The sequence below is a fragment of the Paramisgurnus dabryanus genome, chromosome 15 (genome assembly GCF_030506205.2).
Source record: "Paramisgurnus dabryanus chromosome 15, PD_genome_1.1, whole genome shotgun sequence".
NCBI lineage: Eukaryota > Metazoa > Chordata > Actinopteri > Cypriniformes > Cobitidae > Paramisgurnus > Paramisgurnus dabryanus.
The window spans coordinates 33,198,138-33,218,750 of NC_133351.1; the positions used below are offsets into that span (position 1 = coordinate 33,198,138).

The 20,613-nt window shown below is 37.7% G+C and overlaps 1 protein-coding gene across 5 annotated transcripts in view; it reads left to right on the top strand.

The window, feature by feature from the left end:
* Positions 1-20,613, top strand: part of LOC135782704 (dedicator of cytokinesis protein 9) — a 108,375-nt gene that overhangs the window by 56,386 nt on the left and 31,376 nt on the right. For all 5 annotated transcript variants that reach the window (XM_065293166.2, XM_065293168.2, XM_065293170.1 and 2 more), the window contains exons 7-20: positions 23-157; positions 8,665-8,839; positions 10,267-10,319; positions 10,738-10,812; positions 10,952-11,092; positions 11,205-11,393; positions 11,680-11,802; positions 14,915-14,997; positions 15,285-15,407; positions 15,569-15,648; positions 15,821-16,008; positions 16,659-16,724; positions 19,675-19,767; positions 19,838-19,961. In XM_065293166.2, coding sequence (XP_065149238.1) covers positions 23-157; positions 8,665-8,839; positions 10,267-10,319; positions 10,738-10,812; positions 10,952-11,092; positions 11,205-11,393; positions 11,680-11,802; positions 14,915-14,997; positions 15,285-15,407; positions 15,569-15,648; positions 15,821-16,008; positions 16,659-16,724; positions 19,675-19,767; positions 19,838-19,961 — 1,648 coding nt within the window. The remainder of the gene's footprint in view (positions 1-22; positions 158-8,664; positions 8,840-10,266; positions 10,320-10,737; positions 10,813-10,951; positions 11,093-11,204; positions 11,394-11,679; positions 11,803-14,914; positions 14,998-15,284; positions 15,408-15,568; positions 15,649-15,820; positions 16,009-16,658; positions 16,725-19,674; positions 19,768-19,837; positions 19,962-20,613) is intronic.

Here is a 20,613-nt window from a genome sequence, read left to right on the forward strand (position 1 = left end):
ACGCTTTTCTTCTTTCCCTCAGTCGTTCAAAAGGAGGTATTTTCACCTCACTCAGCTGGGTGACGGCTCGTATAATCTCAACTTCTACAAGGATGAAAAGATCAACAAAGAACCAAAAGGAACCATCTTTCTGGATTCCTGCATGGGCGTTGTGCAGGTGACCCCCTAAAATAACCCATTTAAGTCAAAACCTGTCAATGTTACTTGAGAAATCTAAGAGCACAGACATTAAAGATGAATGTGTTGAGCTGTAGCTTGTTTCTTGTCATACGCTAATGGCCTCACTTACATACAGTATCAATCTCTATTCAATGTTTAGTTACTTGACCAGCTCAGATGAACACGTGACAAAAGTTAGCCAATCAAAAAAGAGGACATTTACATATAAAAGTCTTAAAATCACAGTAAAAAACAGTACATTTTGAGAAACCCTTCTGATAATTTACTCACCCCCATGTCATCCAAGATGTTTATGTCTTTTTTTTTGTTCAGTCAAGTTTTTTGAGGGAAAACATTCCAGGATTTTTCACCATATAGTGCAGTGGTTCTCAAACTTTTTTGGCTGAAGTACCCCTTTTTATGATTTTTTTAAGCCAAGTACCCCTTAAAGAGTCAACAACATTTGATTTTGAGATACAGCGAAATGAGAGTGAGACAGTTATTATATCTGATGCCCCAGAGCAGGTTTATTGCTTATTAGTATTCATCACGAAACTGGTGGTATTTTTGAGGCTCTGGTTTGTTTTTTCTTTTTAGCATCCTCTTTTAAGAAGCCACCTCTCATAACTTTTATTATTTCGCGCAGACCCTGCTCCTGATTTTGGATTCATGTCTCAATAAATACTGTTAATGATCTCAGTACTGAACATATATCTGGGGTCTCCAACCTTTTTTTATTGGAGAGCTACTTTCTAAAAAATAAAAGTGGTCAAGAGCTACTTGTGTCACCTTATACCTAAATTAGTGAGTTCATAGACACCTGTCTATTAACTCACTGTGATTTGAACTCTTTCCCCGCCAGCATTTAAAAAAAAAGTTGCCAGCCAGTGCCAGCATTTTTTTTATTTTTCACAAAATTGTAATACCTTCCAGAAAATGTTTTTCTTTAAACATAAACATACAATACATCAAATGAAGGAACAGATCCTTTTAAACAACAAAAAAACTTTCATGTTGTCTTTATTTATACTTTTTTATCACCTCTTATATGGGTAGGATTCGTCCAAAAATATCACATTTTAAATAAAAAAATAAATGATTAAAGATCAGATTTAGAAAGATGATCCAAACATAATTATTTACTGCTTTTGGATTCATAATAGGGATGTGCATGTATGTCACGTATGGCTCTCTGGTATCTCTTGACATTTGATGTTTAAATATGAGATGATATTGAACTTGTGACGACTGTATTTTCGTTTTATCAAAAATGAATCCGAAAATGACGGCATCCATTTTAACCATAGTGCCTCGACTCGAGATGTGCGCGGATCGTCCGGTTGCCACGGCCCGGGCTTCACAGTGTTGCGCGGATCGTCCGGTTGCCGCGCCGTGGGCTTCACAGCGTTGCGCGGATCGTCCGGTTGCCGCGCCGCGGGCTTCAAAGCGTTGCGCGGATCGTCCGGCGCGGGTGCGCCGACTTATCTTTTTGTTTTTGAATCATACATGTTAAATTACTGATGTTATATGATACGCCGGTCTACACAGCTCAACGCGACGTCAAACACATACCCAGTCTTTACCACAGGCGCTTGTAACCAGACATCCAAATGCGCCATAACCACAGAAAATAAATAAACCCACGAGCGAGCTACCTTCAATTAAGACGCGAGCTACCTGTAGGAATTTGTGTGGAATACAGCTGCTTTCCCAAGGTTATTATGGAAGATTTAATGAGGTACATTTAAATAAAACTCAAACATATTTACAACACTGACAGATGTCACTTACTTGAATATATATATATATATATATATATATATATATATATATATATATATATATATATATATATATATATATATATATATATATATATATACGCACAGCAACACCACAAAAGAAAGTAAACTTTAAGTATGAAATGATAACAGGAGCAGACTCCGTGTATCTCCGTTGCTGAAGCTGCTGAACTGAAACCTTGTGCATGCGCCAGACAAGGTCAACAGGTTGAACTTGCACATGCATTTTGTACAATGTGCTTTAAATTTATGATTTTTTTAATGCATCTTTGTGTAGTCCTAATGTCATATAAAAATACTATCATCATGAACTTTAACATTACTGATTTTATTAATTTATTCCTAAATGTCAGTTTCCACTTTCTCTCACGTACCCCCTGCAATACCCCAAAGTACCCCTAGGGGTACGCGTACCCCCATTTGAGAACCACTGATATAGTGGACTTTAGTGGACCGCAACCGTTTACAGTTTCAATGCAGCTTCAAATGGCTCCTAACCGAGGTATAAGGGTCTTATCTAGTGAAACCATCATCATCAACTGACACAAAGACATCATAACGGTCCTCTTTCTCCACATACGTGACCTTTCCACGTGATTACGTAAGCGCATCACACGGCTAGTGCAAGACGAGAAGTTGTGGATTAAAGCCACACCATGGAACTTTTTGGCCACTAGGGTATTGTATTTTTCACGTCTAGCCCCCCTAGAGGCCACAAGCGCCGCAGCACTGTCGCAAAGGAAAAGAAGACAACTCTTTAGGTCATAACGTGTGCTATCCAGCATGTCATTTGTCATATAATCTTATTTCATGGGTTTTATTTTCATCAAACGGCAAAAAAAAACGAGTAGCTCACGTTTACAAGCCAGTTGGTCGCTTGGTTAAAGTTTATATTTTTAAAAAATTGCCCTAAAGGGGAATCAAACCCGGATCGCCCGTGTAGTCGGTCCATGATGCTACCACGGCGCCACAATGTCACACGATATAAGTCTCTCTCTAAACTCTTCAAGTAGCCTCCAGTAAAATTCACATAAAAAATAGTGTTCGGGCGCCAAACAGGACTTATATATGCAAGCAATATAACATAACTTACTAGTACAAAAGCATGAGGGCCAGATCATCATCGGTCAGAAACCCCTCCTCCTTCTTTAGTTCACGCCAGCGAGCGAACGCTGGCCCAATATAATTCATCCTCGTCCTTCTTTTTATTCTGTCACCCTCCCCTTTTCTCTTTCTGGTCTCCTTGGGTTTCTTTTTCTTGATTGCTGCTTCGGCCATGACAAATACATCAGGAAATTAAATAGTTGCACTCTCACGTCCAAATTTGAGGAAGTGGAGAAAGTGACGTATGCCGTAAAGCAGATTTTTGTAGTTTTTTGTTTTGTGCTCTGGTTACTACCCGAAACCCCAAGTTTACAAGTACTAGTAAAAGCGATACAGACCCTGTCAGGCTATGGTGGACATGTCATTTAACCTATTTTAAGTTGATGTACCATCACAAGGGTCTTGAAAATATATTATAAAGGTTGAAAAATTACAAAGTGTCACTTTAAAGTACTTTTAATCCATGGCATGCAAATCTGACTTTTTTTCCATGTTTAAGTGCTATGATTGGGTCCCCAGGGCTTCTGTCAACCTAGAAAATGTGAAATAGATCAACCCAGTAGCTAAGTTTTGGTAAACCATTCTCTGCAAGCACATGAAAAAATAGTTAATTGAAATTTGGCTCTCCTTATGATGTCATAAGGAGCTCTTGTTATAATAATACCACCCCTTAATCTGCACTATCCAATCACTGCACTGCCATTTAGTGCAGAGAAAGAGAGAGAGAGAAAATAATTCACAGCACAATTGAATTTCAATTGCAACAAACCACCATCATTGTGATCAGTGTTTGCAATTTTTTGCACAAACCTACAAAGTGTCAATTTTAACATACTATAATAAATAATTTATATGGTATTTTGAGCTAAATCTTCACATATATGCTCTGGGGTGGGGACACCAAAGATTTTTTTGACATCTTAAAAAAGTATTGTGTCATGGCCACTTTAAAATGACACTCTTTTTGCTAGATCAGACCCATATGCCTCAGTTGGGATCGTTTAGAGCCCTTTGACGCTGCATAGAAACGGTAAACTTTATGGAGAAAAATCCTGGAATGTTTTCCTAAAAAAAAACTTTATTTCTTCTCAACTGAACATAGAAAAACATTAACATATTGGATGACATGGGGGGGTAGATTGGGGGGGACAATCGCGGTAGGGCACACGCTTGTGCGTCCTAAAAGTATAATCTTCAAAAGTGTTAAAAATGGCCCATTTGAGAAACATGAAGAGCTAGGTATGATGGGAAGGCACATAAAAGAGAAAGGTGGGGAGACGTGTCTTCATAAGTGATATGCATTCTTTTTGGGAAGAACATTTTTCGCATACACTCCCAAAATATGCCCACCCTCCGTGAGCTATTTTCGTCTGGGACTTTCTGGAACCTTTACGGATGTAATCACATAGATCTGGACAACTAGTTAGTGTCACACCCTTCATGTGTTGCTTTGTCATTATCTCTAATGAGTTGTATCCATGAATTCCACCTCTGACCCCTGACACCCCCCGCCTGTCTGAACGGACCACTGCTCTTTACTGAAAGCTAAAACACAGACACAGTGTGAGGAGACAACAGGTCAGCGTGAGATTCAGCGAGGCAGACATATAAAGAAGCATAAATGATGCATAAATTAACAATTTCTTTCTGACCTGGTTTAAGTTAAGTAAGCTGTTGTATATGTATTGTATATATGTATTGTAATTTAATGCTGGTTTTAAACCTTATCATTTCTGAGCTCTGTTTCAACAAGTTCAGGTACCTGCATGATCACATTTGTTATGTTAGTGTGATGTAATGTCATCACCCGTTCTTGCTGGGGTTGTTTCAGGTCCTGTGATCTTCACTAACCTCATCTTCTTATTAAACTCATTGACCCAGTTTACATGTTTATCATTAATGCGATTATATTGGGATTTTGGTAATATTGGGATTATCCTTTGCCTTCAATAAAATAAATTGATTAGGGCTGTAACGGTTAACCGTGCAAATGCGTGTTTTCTCAATGAATGAATTACGGTAAAATCCCCGCACATCCCAAAGCCAGGGGGCGCTCTCGTGCAGAAAATTCCTTTGTGCCACAGAAGAAGTATCATTACAAACGCTATTCCAGGAAATGTTTCAGGTATCTTCATGATAATAAATAATAGAATTATAAACTATTCCGACTCATAATGATTTTAGATTGATAAGGACTTCCTACTGACCAAATGCCGTAGGACACGTACAAGTTGTGCATGAAACATAATCCTTGCCTTGCGATTCAGATTCGGTTTCAGACAGGCATTTTTAATGGGACACACGATTAATCGTTACATCCATAAAAGTGATTAATCTCATAATTGCAGCAATATAATCATATTAAAACAGACGGCGTACACCGCTTTTAATTGCAGTATGCATCCATGTCAACACTTTAATTGCATCTATACCACACTAACTGAGGTGCACATGTGATTTGTTAAGCACCTTAATTAGTTTTAAACTTGACATTAGGAAGTTTTTCCTGAACTCTGTCAGCAGTCTGCCTTCAGAAACAGCTCAAATACCCCGACAGCAGCGTATAAAACCGTTACAGGCACTGTCATAATATTTTATGCCGTCTTCATGGCACCGAATAACGAAGTACGTCCATAAGAATGTGTTTGTCATTTAACGTAAGTAAATTAAACAGTGGGCAGTATATGTGAGTTCATCATAAATGCTATGTGTGAATAATAAACACAATCATTAGTGAATAATCAGAAAATAAACTGCATGTAAACAGGAGTGAAAAGGTTAGCTCCAGTTATGTAAACATCTTACTGAGATTAAGTCCTTACTCTGATTATTGGAAATAAACGCATTATTGGTGTACATTTAAATGTCATTGAGTGCATTTACATGCACAGAATAAGAGGATAACTATTAAAAATCTGCTTATTACAGAAAACTGTTTTCATGCGTTTACATGCAAATCAATAAGCCGGCTATGCAGTCAACTGCGTTAACATGGGACTTGGAGAATTATCAGTTTTCTCGCAGACAGTGACATCACCACCTATAGCACATAAAAGCCGACGGCATATCTGTCTTAAGCTATATTGTTGTATCTCTTCTCGTGTCTACAGAACCAGTAAATGTAACATAAGCACTTACTTCCGCGTGTGACGTTTATCTTTCCTATATCTCCGCGCACATGGACAAAACCATGAGAAAGCCGGTTAAGGTGTTTACATGCCACGCAAAATCGGCGTAATGATCAAAAAACTACCTGTGCCTATCGTTTTTTGCTTACGCTGTTTATGGGCTTTCCCCGATTAAAGAAAACCGTTTTACGCATTTACATGACCCCACGTGTTATCAGTTTATTAAGCATAATCGGTGTAAGACTGTGCATGTAAACGCACTCATTGAGTCATATAAATTTGTACCTGGCCCTAAGAAATTTCTAAACTAATTTGCTTCACCAACAAATGGCCATGTGTTTAAATATAATTGATATAAAATTGCAATGGTCCAAAAATAAGCAGTTTTCTTTAGGTTAAGGTCAGATTTACTAACAGCTTGCACCAGCACAAACATCACTTTGGCATTAAATAACGATTGTCGCGATTTACTAAAGACACACAGTGGATAATTAGTAATAAAAAGGTGTTGTCTAGTCATTTTTTGCGACTGACCTTTCTAGGGGTTTCCCTTTCAGACACAACATTTATGGGAGGCGAGAATTTAACTGATTAATGCAATGCGATTTACTAATGTTTGTGCGTGTAATATTACTGCTGTTTGCGCCATTATTTAATGCCGAATAAAGCACATCTTAAATTATTTTGTGCTTGAAATGGCTGCAATTATTGGAAAAAAACAGGCATGATGGATCACTGAGCGCGTAATATAAGGCAGATGATTGTTTTACATGTAACAGTTTATTTAGAATGCCAGAGGAACATATTATTAAAAAAATATTATTTGGCAAGACATGATATTTTTAATTTGCTAAAGTAAATGTGTTTTTTTTGTAGCTGGGATTTCACAATCCAAATTTTCCGCTGCGCTGTCCGTGATGCTAAACTGAAGTGCATCAGTCATTAGTAGATCACCCGCACCTCATCAGCTCATTATTTGCGACCCTGAACCAATTTGTGCTGCTTTTACTAGATTGTGTTGGTCATTATTAAGGGTGTCATGAAATTAAGTCACAACCTCTAACTTCGAATAAAAAATGGAATCGTCAACACTGCCATGCCCCCACGTCACGTGTGGCCTACTTGCCAAGCGGGAAATAAAAACGTGTTGAGTGCTGCGAGTCAACCTCCTCTAACTTTGCAAGCTACAGCCAGTTAGTCTAAAAATGGCATAGCAACCTGTTCTTTAAAAAAAAGTAAAAATCGAGAATCGAATTATGACCTCAAATCGAAAATGTAATCGAATTGGGGATTTGGAGAATCGTAACACGCCTAGTCATTATGGAAAGCAGTTGTTGCGCCTGTGTTATTTATTTTGCGCCTTTTTAGTAATTAACCCGCAGATATTACCACTCCCATCCGTGCTTTTTTGGAACTTTGATCTCACGCCCGCAGCCGCTGCTGGAGAAATCCCAGACCTCTGAGGACTCAGATGTTGATTTTCTCTGTCTGGCTGATTGTTTCTAGCATGATGTTTTTAAACCAGTCCCTTTAAAATCATATTGACCCCTGTGGAGTTCTGTTCTGGGCAGGGCTGGACTTTTATTTCTCCATATGGAAATCATCTCATCATCTCTCTGGCTCCTGTTTCCTATAGTCAGCCTGCAGTGAGAGCACATGGATGATAAACACATCAGTTTGTGTGATTTGAGCAGGAGTTTAAATCCCAGTTTGGACGGCTGGGATATTTTTACTTTCGTATGTAGGAAAACTTTGCCCCAATACACATTTGTGTATTGTCTCTCCTATATTGAAAGGAATTTTCCAGCTCTGATTTTTTGAACTATTTGACTTATTAATTCCATGCTAAAGTGATGTGTGCATTTCAAACCCCAAATTCGTCTGATGAAACCACATTAACATTGAGTTAGTTTATATAGGATGTCAAGGAATTTGACTAAATGATGATGTTTTTGTGATGTGTGTCACAGACACAGACTGTTCTCGAACACAATGACGTATAAATAATAATCATTGTGACAGGAACGCTGGAGTGTCGGTTGCCAGCTGGGTCTTGCTGTATGGTTAAGTTGGCTTAAAAGAGTTCAGGACGTTCTGTGTGGTTGCTGGCTGATTAATTTCTGGCTCAAGTCATGGCCGTATCTCTGATGTTCTGCTGTTTTGATTTGGCTGTTATTGTATGAAGGTCAAAAGCAGACATTTCCTCTTCCAGCAGCCTGATTTGAGGCATCATTCATGTCTGGAGTTTAGAGCAAACTCTGTGATTTCAAACTGTTTAAAATATTGATATCTGCCCTAATAAACACCAGCAATATTTCTAAATACAGTTTCCTGACCTGTAAGAAATGACAGGTTGGGTAAATCATTCAGTTTGAAGTGAACATTGTTTATACAGTAGTGTGTGAGTAAGAGAGAGTTTGTATGTAAGACTAATGGTAACATTTAGTTTGTATGTGTGTGTGTGTTTGTAGAATAACCGTGTACGGCGGTTCGCCTTCGAGCTGAAGATGCAGGATAAGAGTGAATATGTATTGGCTGCAGACTCCGAAACTGAGATGGACGACTGGATCTGCACCCTCAACAAAATCCTCAATAGCAGCTTTGAACTCGCCATGCAAGACAAGAGAAATGGAGATTCACACGACGGTCTGATAAACCTTCAATCATCTATCAGTCATGCAGTCAATCATTTAATTCACATTTAGAAACAACACACAAACCTGAATCCACCACACATGAGAAGACATTATGTATTTTGCGTACACACAGTGATACGCGGCCCTATCTTATACCCGGCGCAATGCAGCACCAGGAGCGACGCAAGTGTTTTTGCTAGTTTCAGCCTGACGCAGTTTTAATTTTCATGTTGTATGAATAGCAAATGCACTTGTGGGGATGAATTTAGAAGCCACCAAACACTTCCATGTTTCTCTATTTAAAGGTTTCCCACAGGTCCTTGAAAGTTTGTGAATCTGGGGGAAAAAATTCAAGGCCCTGGGAATTTTTTGAAAATATACGTTCATAGATACAGGTCATTGAAAGTGCTTGAATCTATTTTATGCAAGAAGTTTCTGGAAAAAAATCCATATTATTCCCTGTGTAGTGTAGGATAATATCATAAAAACTAGACTTTTTAAACACACGTGCCAAACTGTTCACTTTAAATGCTTATATCTTCTGGATGCGAATGTTGATTCATACCAAAATGCTTTTTTGCATAGTTGTGTTTGTCACATGAAAACGTCTCGGGTTATGTATGTAACTGATGTTCGCTTAATAGGGAACGAGACGCTGCGTCTCCCTTGCCATATACTTCCTGCATCCCTGTAACGTCGTCTTTGGCAATATTTCAGACAGCGATATACTTCCTGGGTCCCGCGTCACCCTGTCTTTGTCGTTAAGCCTTACCATTGGTTGAATTTGATATACACATTCAGACGCACTTACCCCTGGAGGCGTCCCCAAAGTGTCACCGCAGTGATGCAGCGCGAGTTCCCTCGAAAGGGAACTGTAACAATGTATCTTAAAAGGTAACACAATGTAACCTTGCTCTCACTTGAAATGTGTCCCCACATTTAGTCCTTGAATTTGAGGGTATTGGACCTGGAAAGTCCTTGAAAGGTTCTTAAATTTGAAGTTAACTAAGGTGTGAAGAACCCTGCAAGTAGTTACACTTACTCGTGCAACTACTCATGTAACAGTCTTTAAATAGGGAAAACATGGAAGTGTTTGGTGGCTTCTAAATTCATCTCTGTTTGGGTCCTAATGAATGAATGGCGCTAGGCTAAATGCTAACACATTCATGACACGCTGTACATTAAGTGCACACATTAAACAAGATAGGGATGTATTAATTCCTCTAAGTTGAGGTAAGAACATAGTTAATTATTAAAAAACGGTGTTGTTTTCCTTTAAGACCATGCACTTGGTGCGCCAACCGTTTTTCTGTTGTTAAACTAACAAACGTGGATTCGGACCATGCGCTTAGATGGTTAAAAAAGGGCCCATGGTGTGTATACTTTGATAATGTCTATTACTGTTATTATGTACTAACTTTTTTCTCTCTTGTGTAGATGATGAGCAGAGCAGAAGTGATCACTCCTCCAGCAGTATGGATAGTTTTCAGGTACGTCCAAAAATGGGTTAGCCTACATTTTACAACACTAACAGGGGCTAACTGGCAAATCTACGCAACCCAATATTAAACCTGAACTTCTGTTGTCTTCAGGAAATAGCAAAGTTTTTCAGTGGATGTTTTGCCGTTGGTGGAAATTAAAGTGTTACTGTAAAAGTGAATAATGCACTGGCTGCTTAATGCATAGTTTTTTTTTTTTTTAGATAATTTACTTCAAAGAGCATCCTTAAAGATAATCCTGTGATGGACTGTCTCTTGCATTTCTCTTTTTTGATAATTTATTTGATCATTTGACACAACTAAACTTACCAGCAGCCAAATCAGGAGTGAATGTGAATGCCACCGGATTCAAAGTGGTTTGAATTCAGATTTGACCGTCTCTCCTGCTCTGCTTTCATGCTTTTTCCAGAGTGCCAGAGACATCGAGAGCAAGATGAGGAATGAGACACGATTGAAACTCTTTACACTGGACCCAGATTTACAGGTACATCCCTAACACAGACACTGCTCCTGGGAGCACCAGACAAATAACCAGACTACAGCTCATGTTTCATATGATATTATAAATGATGAAAACCTTTCCAGAGATGAATCTCACTGTTCTCCTCATCTGTTCTGAGCAGAAACTGGATTTCTCTGGAATCGAGCCTGAAGTGAAACCGTTCGAGGAAAAGTTTGGGAAGCGGATCTCGGTGAACTGCAACGATCTGTCCTTTAACCTCCAGAGCTGTGTGGCAGAAAATGAAGAAGGACCCACTACTAATGTACCACATCTTATTAATGATTGATTTATAGATGAATCACCTTTGAGTTTTCAGCTGCGTCTGATTCTGTTGACGTAATTCATTTCCCCTTTTATCTGTGTGTGTGTTTCAGGTGGAGCCGTTCTTCGTCTCTTTGTCGTTGTTTGATATTCAGAGCGGTCGTAAGATCTCCTCAGATTTTAACGTGGACATGAATCATCCGTCTGTGAAAGCCATGCTGCCTCCATCAGGAGCGTCCGACAGCCCTCAGGGAGCTCGGTCTTCAGCTACAGCAGATGGCAGTATACAGTATCCACGACAGGTGACCACATACACAAAATCATTGTGGACAGACTATCACTAAAAAGTTATTAATACACAGACATACAGGAAGTCTCGAGTCATTTCCTTATGTGTGAATGAGCAGGATGTATGAATTCCTGTAACAAAAATAAAAAAACAAAATCATAAATGTCCTTGTGGGCAGATGATGGTTAACAAAATATAAACTAAGTTCACACTGGAATATGATGCTTGCTAAACATCTGATTGCATTACACTGCTCTTGACCTTACAACCTCAAAATAAAATATTTTGTGTGTGTGTAGGGAGTGTTTTCAGTGACCTGTCCACACCCGGACATCTTCCTGGTGGCGCGGATCGAGAAGGTTTTACAGGGTGGAATAACTCATTGTGCTGAACCTTACATGAAAAACTCAGACTCTGCTAAGGTAACACTGCTGCCTGTCTGTGTGTTTGATGCACTGATCTATATAAATGACTGGATTATGAATAGAAAGTTAATGTAACAGTGAGAATTGAAGCCACCGGAGTTGAATTGTTACTTTTGATTTTATTTGCAATGTTTATGTTTTAATCAGGCAGGATAAGGGATTTAAAGAAAACATTAGGCTGAGTGTGTCTTCTCCATTCTGTTGCAATGACACAGGTGTAAAGAAAGTTTTATGACATTAACCCCTTCAGATCCTGCATTCACTGGAATAGACATCACATGTTTTGTGGTTCAAACTAATAAAAATGTCGATTAACCAATAAAAATAAGGCACACTGAAAAATCAGGTCTGCATTGAAGGTTAAGATCATACACACACAGTCAGAGTTATTTCTCTGAATAAGTTGTAAAGTAAAGAAACCAAATGTTGGTTAAACCATGGTTTAAAACATTTTTTTAAAGGGGACATATCATGAAAATCAGACTTTTTCCGATGTTTAAGTGCTATATTTGTGTCCCAAGAAAATGTGGAAAAGATCAAACCAATAACTTTAAGTTTTGGTAAACCATTTGCTGCAAGCATGTGCAAAAATAGGTAATTGAAATTTGGCTCCCTTGTGATGTCAAAGGGGATAATATCGCCCCTTAATCTGCACTATCCAACCACGGCACTGCAATTTGGTGCAGAGAAAGAGAGAGAGAAAATAATTGACAGCACAAATGAGTTTCAATTTCAACAAATCACCATTAATGGTGATCAATGTTTGCATTTCATCAGCTCATTTGCATTTAAAAGGACACAACCGTCCCAAAAAATTGTTCACACCTACAAAGTGCACTACAAAAAATATTTTCTTACACTGCAAAAAATTATTTTCAAGAAAAAAATTCTTAGTATTTTTGTTTTGTTTTCAGTAAAAATATCTAAAAATTCTTAAATTAAGATGCTTTTTCTCAATGAGCAAACGACCCAAGAAAATAAGTCTAGTTTTTAGACCAAAAATATCAAATTTAAGTGATTTTGTGCATAAAACAAGCAAAAAAATCTGCCAATGGGGTAAGCAAATTTTTCTTGAATTTAGTGTTTAAGAAAAATTTTCAAGATTTTTTTGCTTAGCCCATTGGCAGATTTTTTTGCTTGTTTTATGCACAAAATCACTTAAAATTGATATTTTTGGTCTAAAAACTAGGCTTATTTTCTAGGGTAATTTTGCTCATCAAGAAAAAGCATCTTGATTTAAGAATTTTTAGATATTTTTTACAAAAAAATACTAAGAATTTTTTTTCTTGAAAATATTTTTTTGCAGTGTACTTAGTAGTTTTCAGTAAAAATATCTAAAAATTCTTGAAATTAAGATTTATTTTCTTGATGAGCAAAATGACCTAGGAAAATAATTTTAGTTTTTAGACCAAAAATATACAATTTAAGGAAATCTGTGCTTAAAACGAGCATAAAAAATCTGCTTATAAAAAACTTATTTCAAGAATTTTGCTAGTTTAAAGCACTAATTTACTTAGTTTATATTTTTTTATCTAAAAACTAGACTTATTTTCCAAGGTAATTTTGGTCATCAAGAAAGTACATCTTAATTTAAGAACTTTTTTATATTTTTACTGAAAACAAGACAAAAATACTAGGTAAGACGTTAATTTTTTTGCAGTGCGGCAATTTCAATATGCTATAATAAATTATCTATTTTAAAAAAGTCTTGTGAAATGCCCCCTTAACTGTTTCAAAATACATGCCATTAACATCGTTAACGCATTTTACTGTACAACAGTGGTGACCAATTCTGGTCCTGGAGGGCCGGTTAATCTTATTTAGCTTATTTATCACCTTAATTAGCTGTTTCAGGTGTGTTTGATTAGGGTTGGAGCTAAACTCTGCAGAGACACCGGCCCACCAGGACCAGGATTGGTTACCACTGCTGTACAATAACAATAAAAAAACAATACTGTATAACATAAAGTTGCCATGGCATAAAAATCTGACTTTTTCCATGTTTAAGTGCTATGATTGGGTCCCCAGTGCTTCTACCAACCTAGAAAATGTGAAAAAGATCAACCCAGTAACTTAGTTAAGTTAAACCATTCTCTGCAAGCACATAAAAAAATAGGTCGTTGAAATTTGGCTCACCTTGTGATGTCAGAAGGAGCTCTTATTATAATAATACCACCCCTTAATCTGCACTATCCAATCACAGCACTGCCATTTAGTGCAGAGAAAAAGAGAGAGAGAGAAAATAATTCACAGCACAACTGAGTTTCAATTGCAACAAACCACTCCTTTGCATTTAAAAGGACACACCCAAAATGGCACATTTTTGCACACACCTACAAAGTGGCAATTTTGACATACTATAAAAAATAATTTATACGATATTTTGAGCTAAATCTTCACATATGTGCTCTGGGAACACCAAAGATTTATTTGACATCTTAAAAAGTCTTGTGCCATGGCCCCTATAACATAATTTACAAAACCAGCAAATTATTGCGTGCACATACGGTTGCAAGCATGATTATTTATTTCGATTTCAGAATGAGCACATTTGTCATTTAATAATACATGTGCTGCGTTCTGTCCCATTATCAGATACTGTAATAAAGATGGATGTATAGGAACACACTGTTTAAAAGATAAAATGTACAACTTTAAATAAATAACTATGTATATGCTTAAGACGAGACATTTGTGTTGTAATAATGTACAGGGAGACTTCAGATATAAAAACGGAGACTGGTAAAGAAGTGTTTTATCATTAAAATCTGATAGGGTCCTATTAATTTAATCGGATCTTTGGGCATACCAATATGACGGCGCGGTGGCTTCACAATTGTGACGTCATGTGCAATCCAGTCATTTATATAGATCAGTGGTTTGATCACATTTAGGTCTGTGGAAAAACTGTTGAAAAATCCAGATGTTTTTTAGATCACATACCAAGATATAGTGGCCTGGAGAGATCATTTTATTCTGTGGGTAACAGTAATATCATTAAAACGATGTGAGATGTCATTAGAAATAAAACGCTTTACAAACATAACAGAATTGATGAGACCTTAAAAAATATTGTGTTGCTCAGTTATTTTCTCTGGTGTCTCTTCAGAGTGCTCAAAAGGTTTTGAAGAATGCTAAGATGGCCTGCAGTCGGCTGGGTCAGTACCGCATGCCATTCGCTTGGGCTGCTAGGTGAGATCTCATGAGATAATCTCACACTGAATGTTGTTTCACAAACGAATTCACTACAGGATTTATGCTAACACATTGCTGTCCCAGAAGAGCTACAGGAAACAATCCTTTTGTGTTTTGTTCTGGTAAACATTCATTTATGTTTCTCTTTCCATCGGGGCATTACATATGTTGCTCCGCAGGAAGTCTGTGTCTGTGTCTACTATTATCTCTCTTGCCCAGATGGAAAAATGGCACAACACATCAGTCGGAAAGCTCTGTTCATCTGCGTGTCATCTCTTTCTCAGGCCTTTGTTTAAGGACACCTCTGGGACGGTGGATAAGATCGGCCGATTCTCCGCTCTCTACAGACAGGACAGCAACAAACTCTCCAATGAGGACATGTTCAAACTCCTCGCAGACTTCCGCAAGTCAGTCGCTCCTCACGCCATCCAATAATAATATCTGTGTTTACACAGTGTTAAATATTTCAGGTGTTTGTGAAATGTGCTGCCATTTCGAACTGCAATAGTCTCTGTCGAGCACTCACACTTGTTTATTTTCCCTCCTCTGTGTTTGTATTGTGTCTCAGGCCAGAGAAGATGGCCAAGCTGCCTGTGATTTTGGGTAATTTGGATGTTACGGTGGATAATGTTGCACCAGATCTGACCAGTAAGAACACACTTACTGTACATATACACACCTGCAAACACAAATACTGTATTCTGCAAAAACTGTCATGCTGCAGAACGGAGACTCAAGTTGTTATTTATTATGTTTTGATTGGTTGACTGAGCTTCTCACTAATTGGCTGCTCTTTGATCTCTTTCCTGTGTTTGTGTAGATTGTGTCACCTCCTCCTATCTTCCTCTCCGTCAGACTGATGGTGTAGACCGGGGTAAGGTGGCGTTTGAGGTGGAGGAGTTTGTGCCGTCCATTGCCAAATTTTCTCAGCCCTTCACAACTTACAACAACCACCTGTACGTTTATCCACGACAGCTGAAATATGACAGCCAGAAAACCTTCACCAAGGTAAAACAACACTCAACAATTCATTTAGGCTTTCTCAAACATAACCAAGGAAATTTTAGAGCGCCTGGGCTTTATGACATGCTCAGATTAATGGCATCAGTTTTAAGAAGTTTGCGGTCGTTACAGCGTTGCCCTTAGAGTAAATCAGCTTCTTTTTTTTGTCTACCAATCAAGTAACTTGTCATAAATGAGTAAAAAATAAACATATAAATAAATGAGTACACTATTGCCCTCCCCCCAACACTTTTATGTATCGGCAATCTCACTATGGGGTATATCAGCAACATTATCGAAATCTATGCATTTTTCCTGCTTACACATTCCTGGGTCATATCGGATCTGTGCCACATGAAAGAAAAAAAGTCAGAATTGAGTCACTTCAAAAATGCTGTGTAAACGCGGCCTTGTACTATGTTTATATAATTGCGATTTCATTTTGATTTTCCTATGGCCATACACCGTACTCCAGAGTTTTCAATATTTGTAAATGGAGATTTTTGTAAATGCTGCAGACCCGCTTGTAGTGGAGTTGCACTGCAGTGTAGACAGACCTACTGTAAATAGAGATTTGTCCAGTAATGTAAGGAGGGCATAAAGCTTTTGAGGTGGGTCAGTTGAGTGTGTCTCATATTTTGCTCTTGTGTTTTCAGGCCAGAAACATTGCTCTGTGTATTGAATTCAGAGACTCTGATGAAGAGGATGCACTCCCACTACAGGTAAACACACACACACACACACACACGCACACACACACACACACACACACACACACACACACACACACACACACACACACACACACTTATGCAGTGTCTCCAGTATTATAACAGTGGCAACAGCAATATGACAAAAGACACATTTATATACTTTATTGTTACATTCTACAAAACATATTAAACATTTATCAATAATAAACCTAAATATAAACTATACAGTATAGTACCAGTTGAAATGTAAGAGGCTGTTTACACTTGGCATTAACATGCGTTTTTGTCGATCGGATCACAAGTGGACGACGTTAATGCCAGGTGTAAACGGTGTTCAAAACGTTTTGAGCTCGTCCACTTTCGACCACTTTCAACCACGTCCAGAGGTAGTCGAAACCACTTTCGATCGGATCGCTTTGGAGTTGTGGAACGCACATGTGGTGAATGTGTTCGAACAGCCACACGCAACCGCCTTCTCTCCGCCCATTGATCTAATCTGAGGTATTAAACACAAGTTTTACGTCTTTTTTTGACTTCTGGCGTGAACATACGGTGAACCGCGCTATTTTTAGCCTTTCATTGATAAAACTACTGCGGGTGTTCTCCGTAGTTTCGTTTTGAAAGCGTGAAAGTTGCGCGATCCTATTTCATCAATTGCGCTGAAAATTCAGAGAAAGCTCTAACATACACACGTACAAAACACTGTGCAGCATGCATACTTGCTAAACAAGCAGTGGACTCCGACATCATATTAGTTTGCGTCCATATAAACTCATAATTACTCCCGCTCGCGTTTGAATGACAGCAGAGAGACTCGCCCACCATCTCACGGACCACCCCCTCACAGTATTCAGGACAGAAGCAGTTGAAAGTGGACAAAAGAGACGGATTTATATACCAGGTGTAAACATAATGTGTCTCTCTCGTCCACTTGTGATCCGATCGATTAAAACACATCTTAATACCCAGTGTAAACAGCCCCTAAGAATCACTTTCTTTATTTCTCTTTGTTTTATTTAAAACCATGTCACAGAACTACAGAATAACACAAATGTAACAGTGGGAAATCCTAAATAAGGTTATATTTATTTAGTTATATTTTATTATCTTCAGTGTTTTTGTCTAGAATTTGTCTAGGGTTTTACTCTGTAATGATTTTTAAACACAATTGAAGGAGTGTACATCTGTTTTGGATTTCTGTTGTCAGATTTTTCTTCATTTTTAAGTCCAAGTCTTCTATTTAATTGAAAAATAAACAAAATGTTAATTTTATAATTAATAAAATTTTGCCACATTTATATTTTTCTACACATAACTCATTTGAAACATTCAGAGATGCGCTTTTGGATGAAAAGGTTTTCAGGATCATGACAAACATTTCAAATACAATTATTATTAAATTTTGTCTGGTAGTGTATAATAATAATAATAAAGTTGAACAAAAAAATTTTTACTCTACCGAGTAGGGGTGAGCAGGGCACAAACCAACACGCTGTTAATTAAAAGACCGCTACTTTACATATTTCTATAGGGCCGAGCAATCTGTGCTTTTGGTCTTTTTCTCTTACTGTCAGAAGATCTCCTGTGAATTTGTGAAAAGTTTTGATGTATTTTGGTTAAGATATTGAACAGAGTGTTTTGGAGGCATGAAAGTAAATTTCTTCATCTTATGTTTCTTTCCATTTCTAAGTTGGGTGTGAAAGTCACCAAATCCAACCTTATATTATTTTAATCACGGTCTTGTTACCTAAAACATAACAACATTTTGAAACATGTCATTATCTCCTAGTAACTGATAGCTGAGATTGAAAACATTTTTACACAGCGGGGTTAGTTGTCACACAGTGTTACATAAGCCTCTCAGGTATACAATGATAATAAAATGAAAACAATATAAATACTATTAATCAAAATGATAACTGTTAAAGGTGCAGTGTGTAATTTTTAGAAAGATCCCTTAAAAAAATGCAAAATAATATACAAAACTTTATTATCAGGGGTGTATAAAGATCTTTTTATAATGAACCATTATGTTTTTATTACCTTTAGAATGAGATGTTTTTATCTACATACAAGAGGGTCCCCTTACGTGGAAGTCGCCATTTTGTGCCGCCATGTTTCCACATAAGCTTTTAACGGACAAACTTTTTTACTAAGTTGTCTCCGACGATGACATGTTTTTCCGGTGGCAGCTGCCGTAGCTTTTCTATGCGTTTCAAAAGTGAGGGGTGAGCAATGGACTGAGCCGTTGGTTGCAATTCCCAACCTCACCACTAGATGCCGCTAAAATTTACACACTGCACCTTTAATACAATATCAGGGGAAATAACTCACTATTATGATTTTTTTGTCTAAATTGTGCAACCCTTTCAAAAAAATGTATGTATGCATGGTTAGATGAAGGATCATGGATGGATTCATGTGCGGATATCTATCTATTACAGGCAGATATATAAACAATATCCACCTTTAGTATATAGACAGAATTTTATTGAATTATTTGTGTTTTAACAAAAAATTTCTAGCAGGTGTTACAACAAAACTTCTGTTTGTTACAATATACCCCACCTATAACGTTTGCACTCCTGTCACTTTCGGTGTAATTGTACGATAACAGGAGGTCCCACAAACAAACTTTAAGTGTTTATTTGTAGCAGAGATGTCTGTGTTGATTGTGTAAAAAATGATTCATCTAACTTAAATATTTTTTGAATGATCGAGCCAAAGCCAAAAAGCGTTACTTTGTGCCCTGCTCTCTTCGAATATTATTTTAAAAGCATATAGTACAAACTTTAGATGATATTGTAGATGTATGGACACATTATTATAGAAGACATATGTGTGGTCACAAATTTGTGTTTGTCAGCATTTTACATCTTTCAACATCCAATCAGAATGTAGAATCAGTTTTATAAATATTCCAGTATTATATTGAAGACATTGTATCGTTTTTCATCAGTGTATTTATGGGCGTCCAGGAGGACCTCTGTTCTGTAAGAGAATGTTTGCTGCTGTTCTCCATCACCAACAGAACCCAGAGTTTTATGATGAGGTAAGATGTTTCTCTCTCTCTTGCTCTCTCTCTCGATCTCTTTTTTAATAAATGTTTGTCATCTGTTCAGTTTAAGATCGAGTTGCCGGCTCAGCTGACAGACAAACATCATCTTCTCTTTACCCTGTATCACATCAGCTGTGAAAGCAACAGTAAAGCCAGCACGAAGAGACGAGAGCAGATCGAGACACAAGGTGTGAAACCTCATTCATGAAGCTGCTTGTGAACCTCTCATATGTTTTACTCTGTTAAAGACATTTGTGGGTTACACAATAGAGATCAACATATTACAAGAACTGGTGCAGGACAAACAGTACCACTCTTTTTTCAGTAATTATCTGAATGCCTTTCATTGGTCAAATGGTTAGGATCACTTGTAGTGCTTTTCCATTGCATAATGAAGTCTGTAGGACAGTAGCTCACCAGAGGCAGAGATGGAGACACCTGGTATGGGCTACCGTAGCTTTACTAGGCGTTTCGTAAAGGATGGGTATGCAAGGATGCAATTCACAGTCTCACCGCTAGATGCCGTGAAAACTCCCTGACTGCACTATTACCATTATTAGGGGTGTGACGAGATCTCGTGCGACAATTTAATATAATATACATCTAATATGCTGACGATTTGCGAATGTAATGCTCAGATAATTAACTGAAATCAACCTTGATGACATATGCAGCCTGCATATGCGACCTCCGGAGGATGCAGCTTTCTGTTTGACCCTTTTACAGTGCATGCATTATATTTGTCTTTTACAGCGTTTGATTTTTTTTGGGTTTCCAATAATGTTCGTTTGTGAACTTGTGTAAAGTCTGAGACGCGTTGTGTTTGTCTGTTGATCAGTG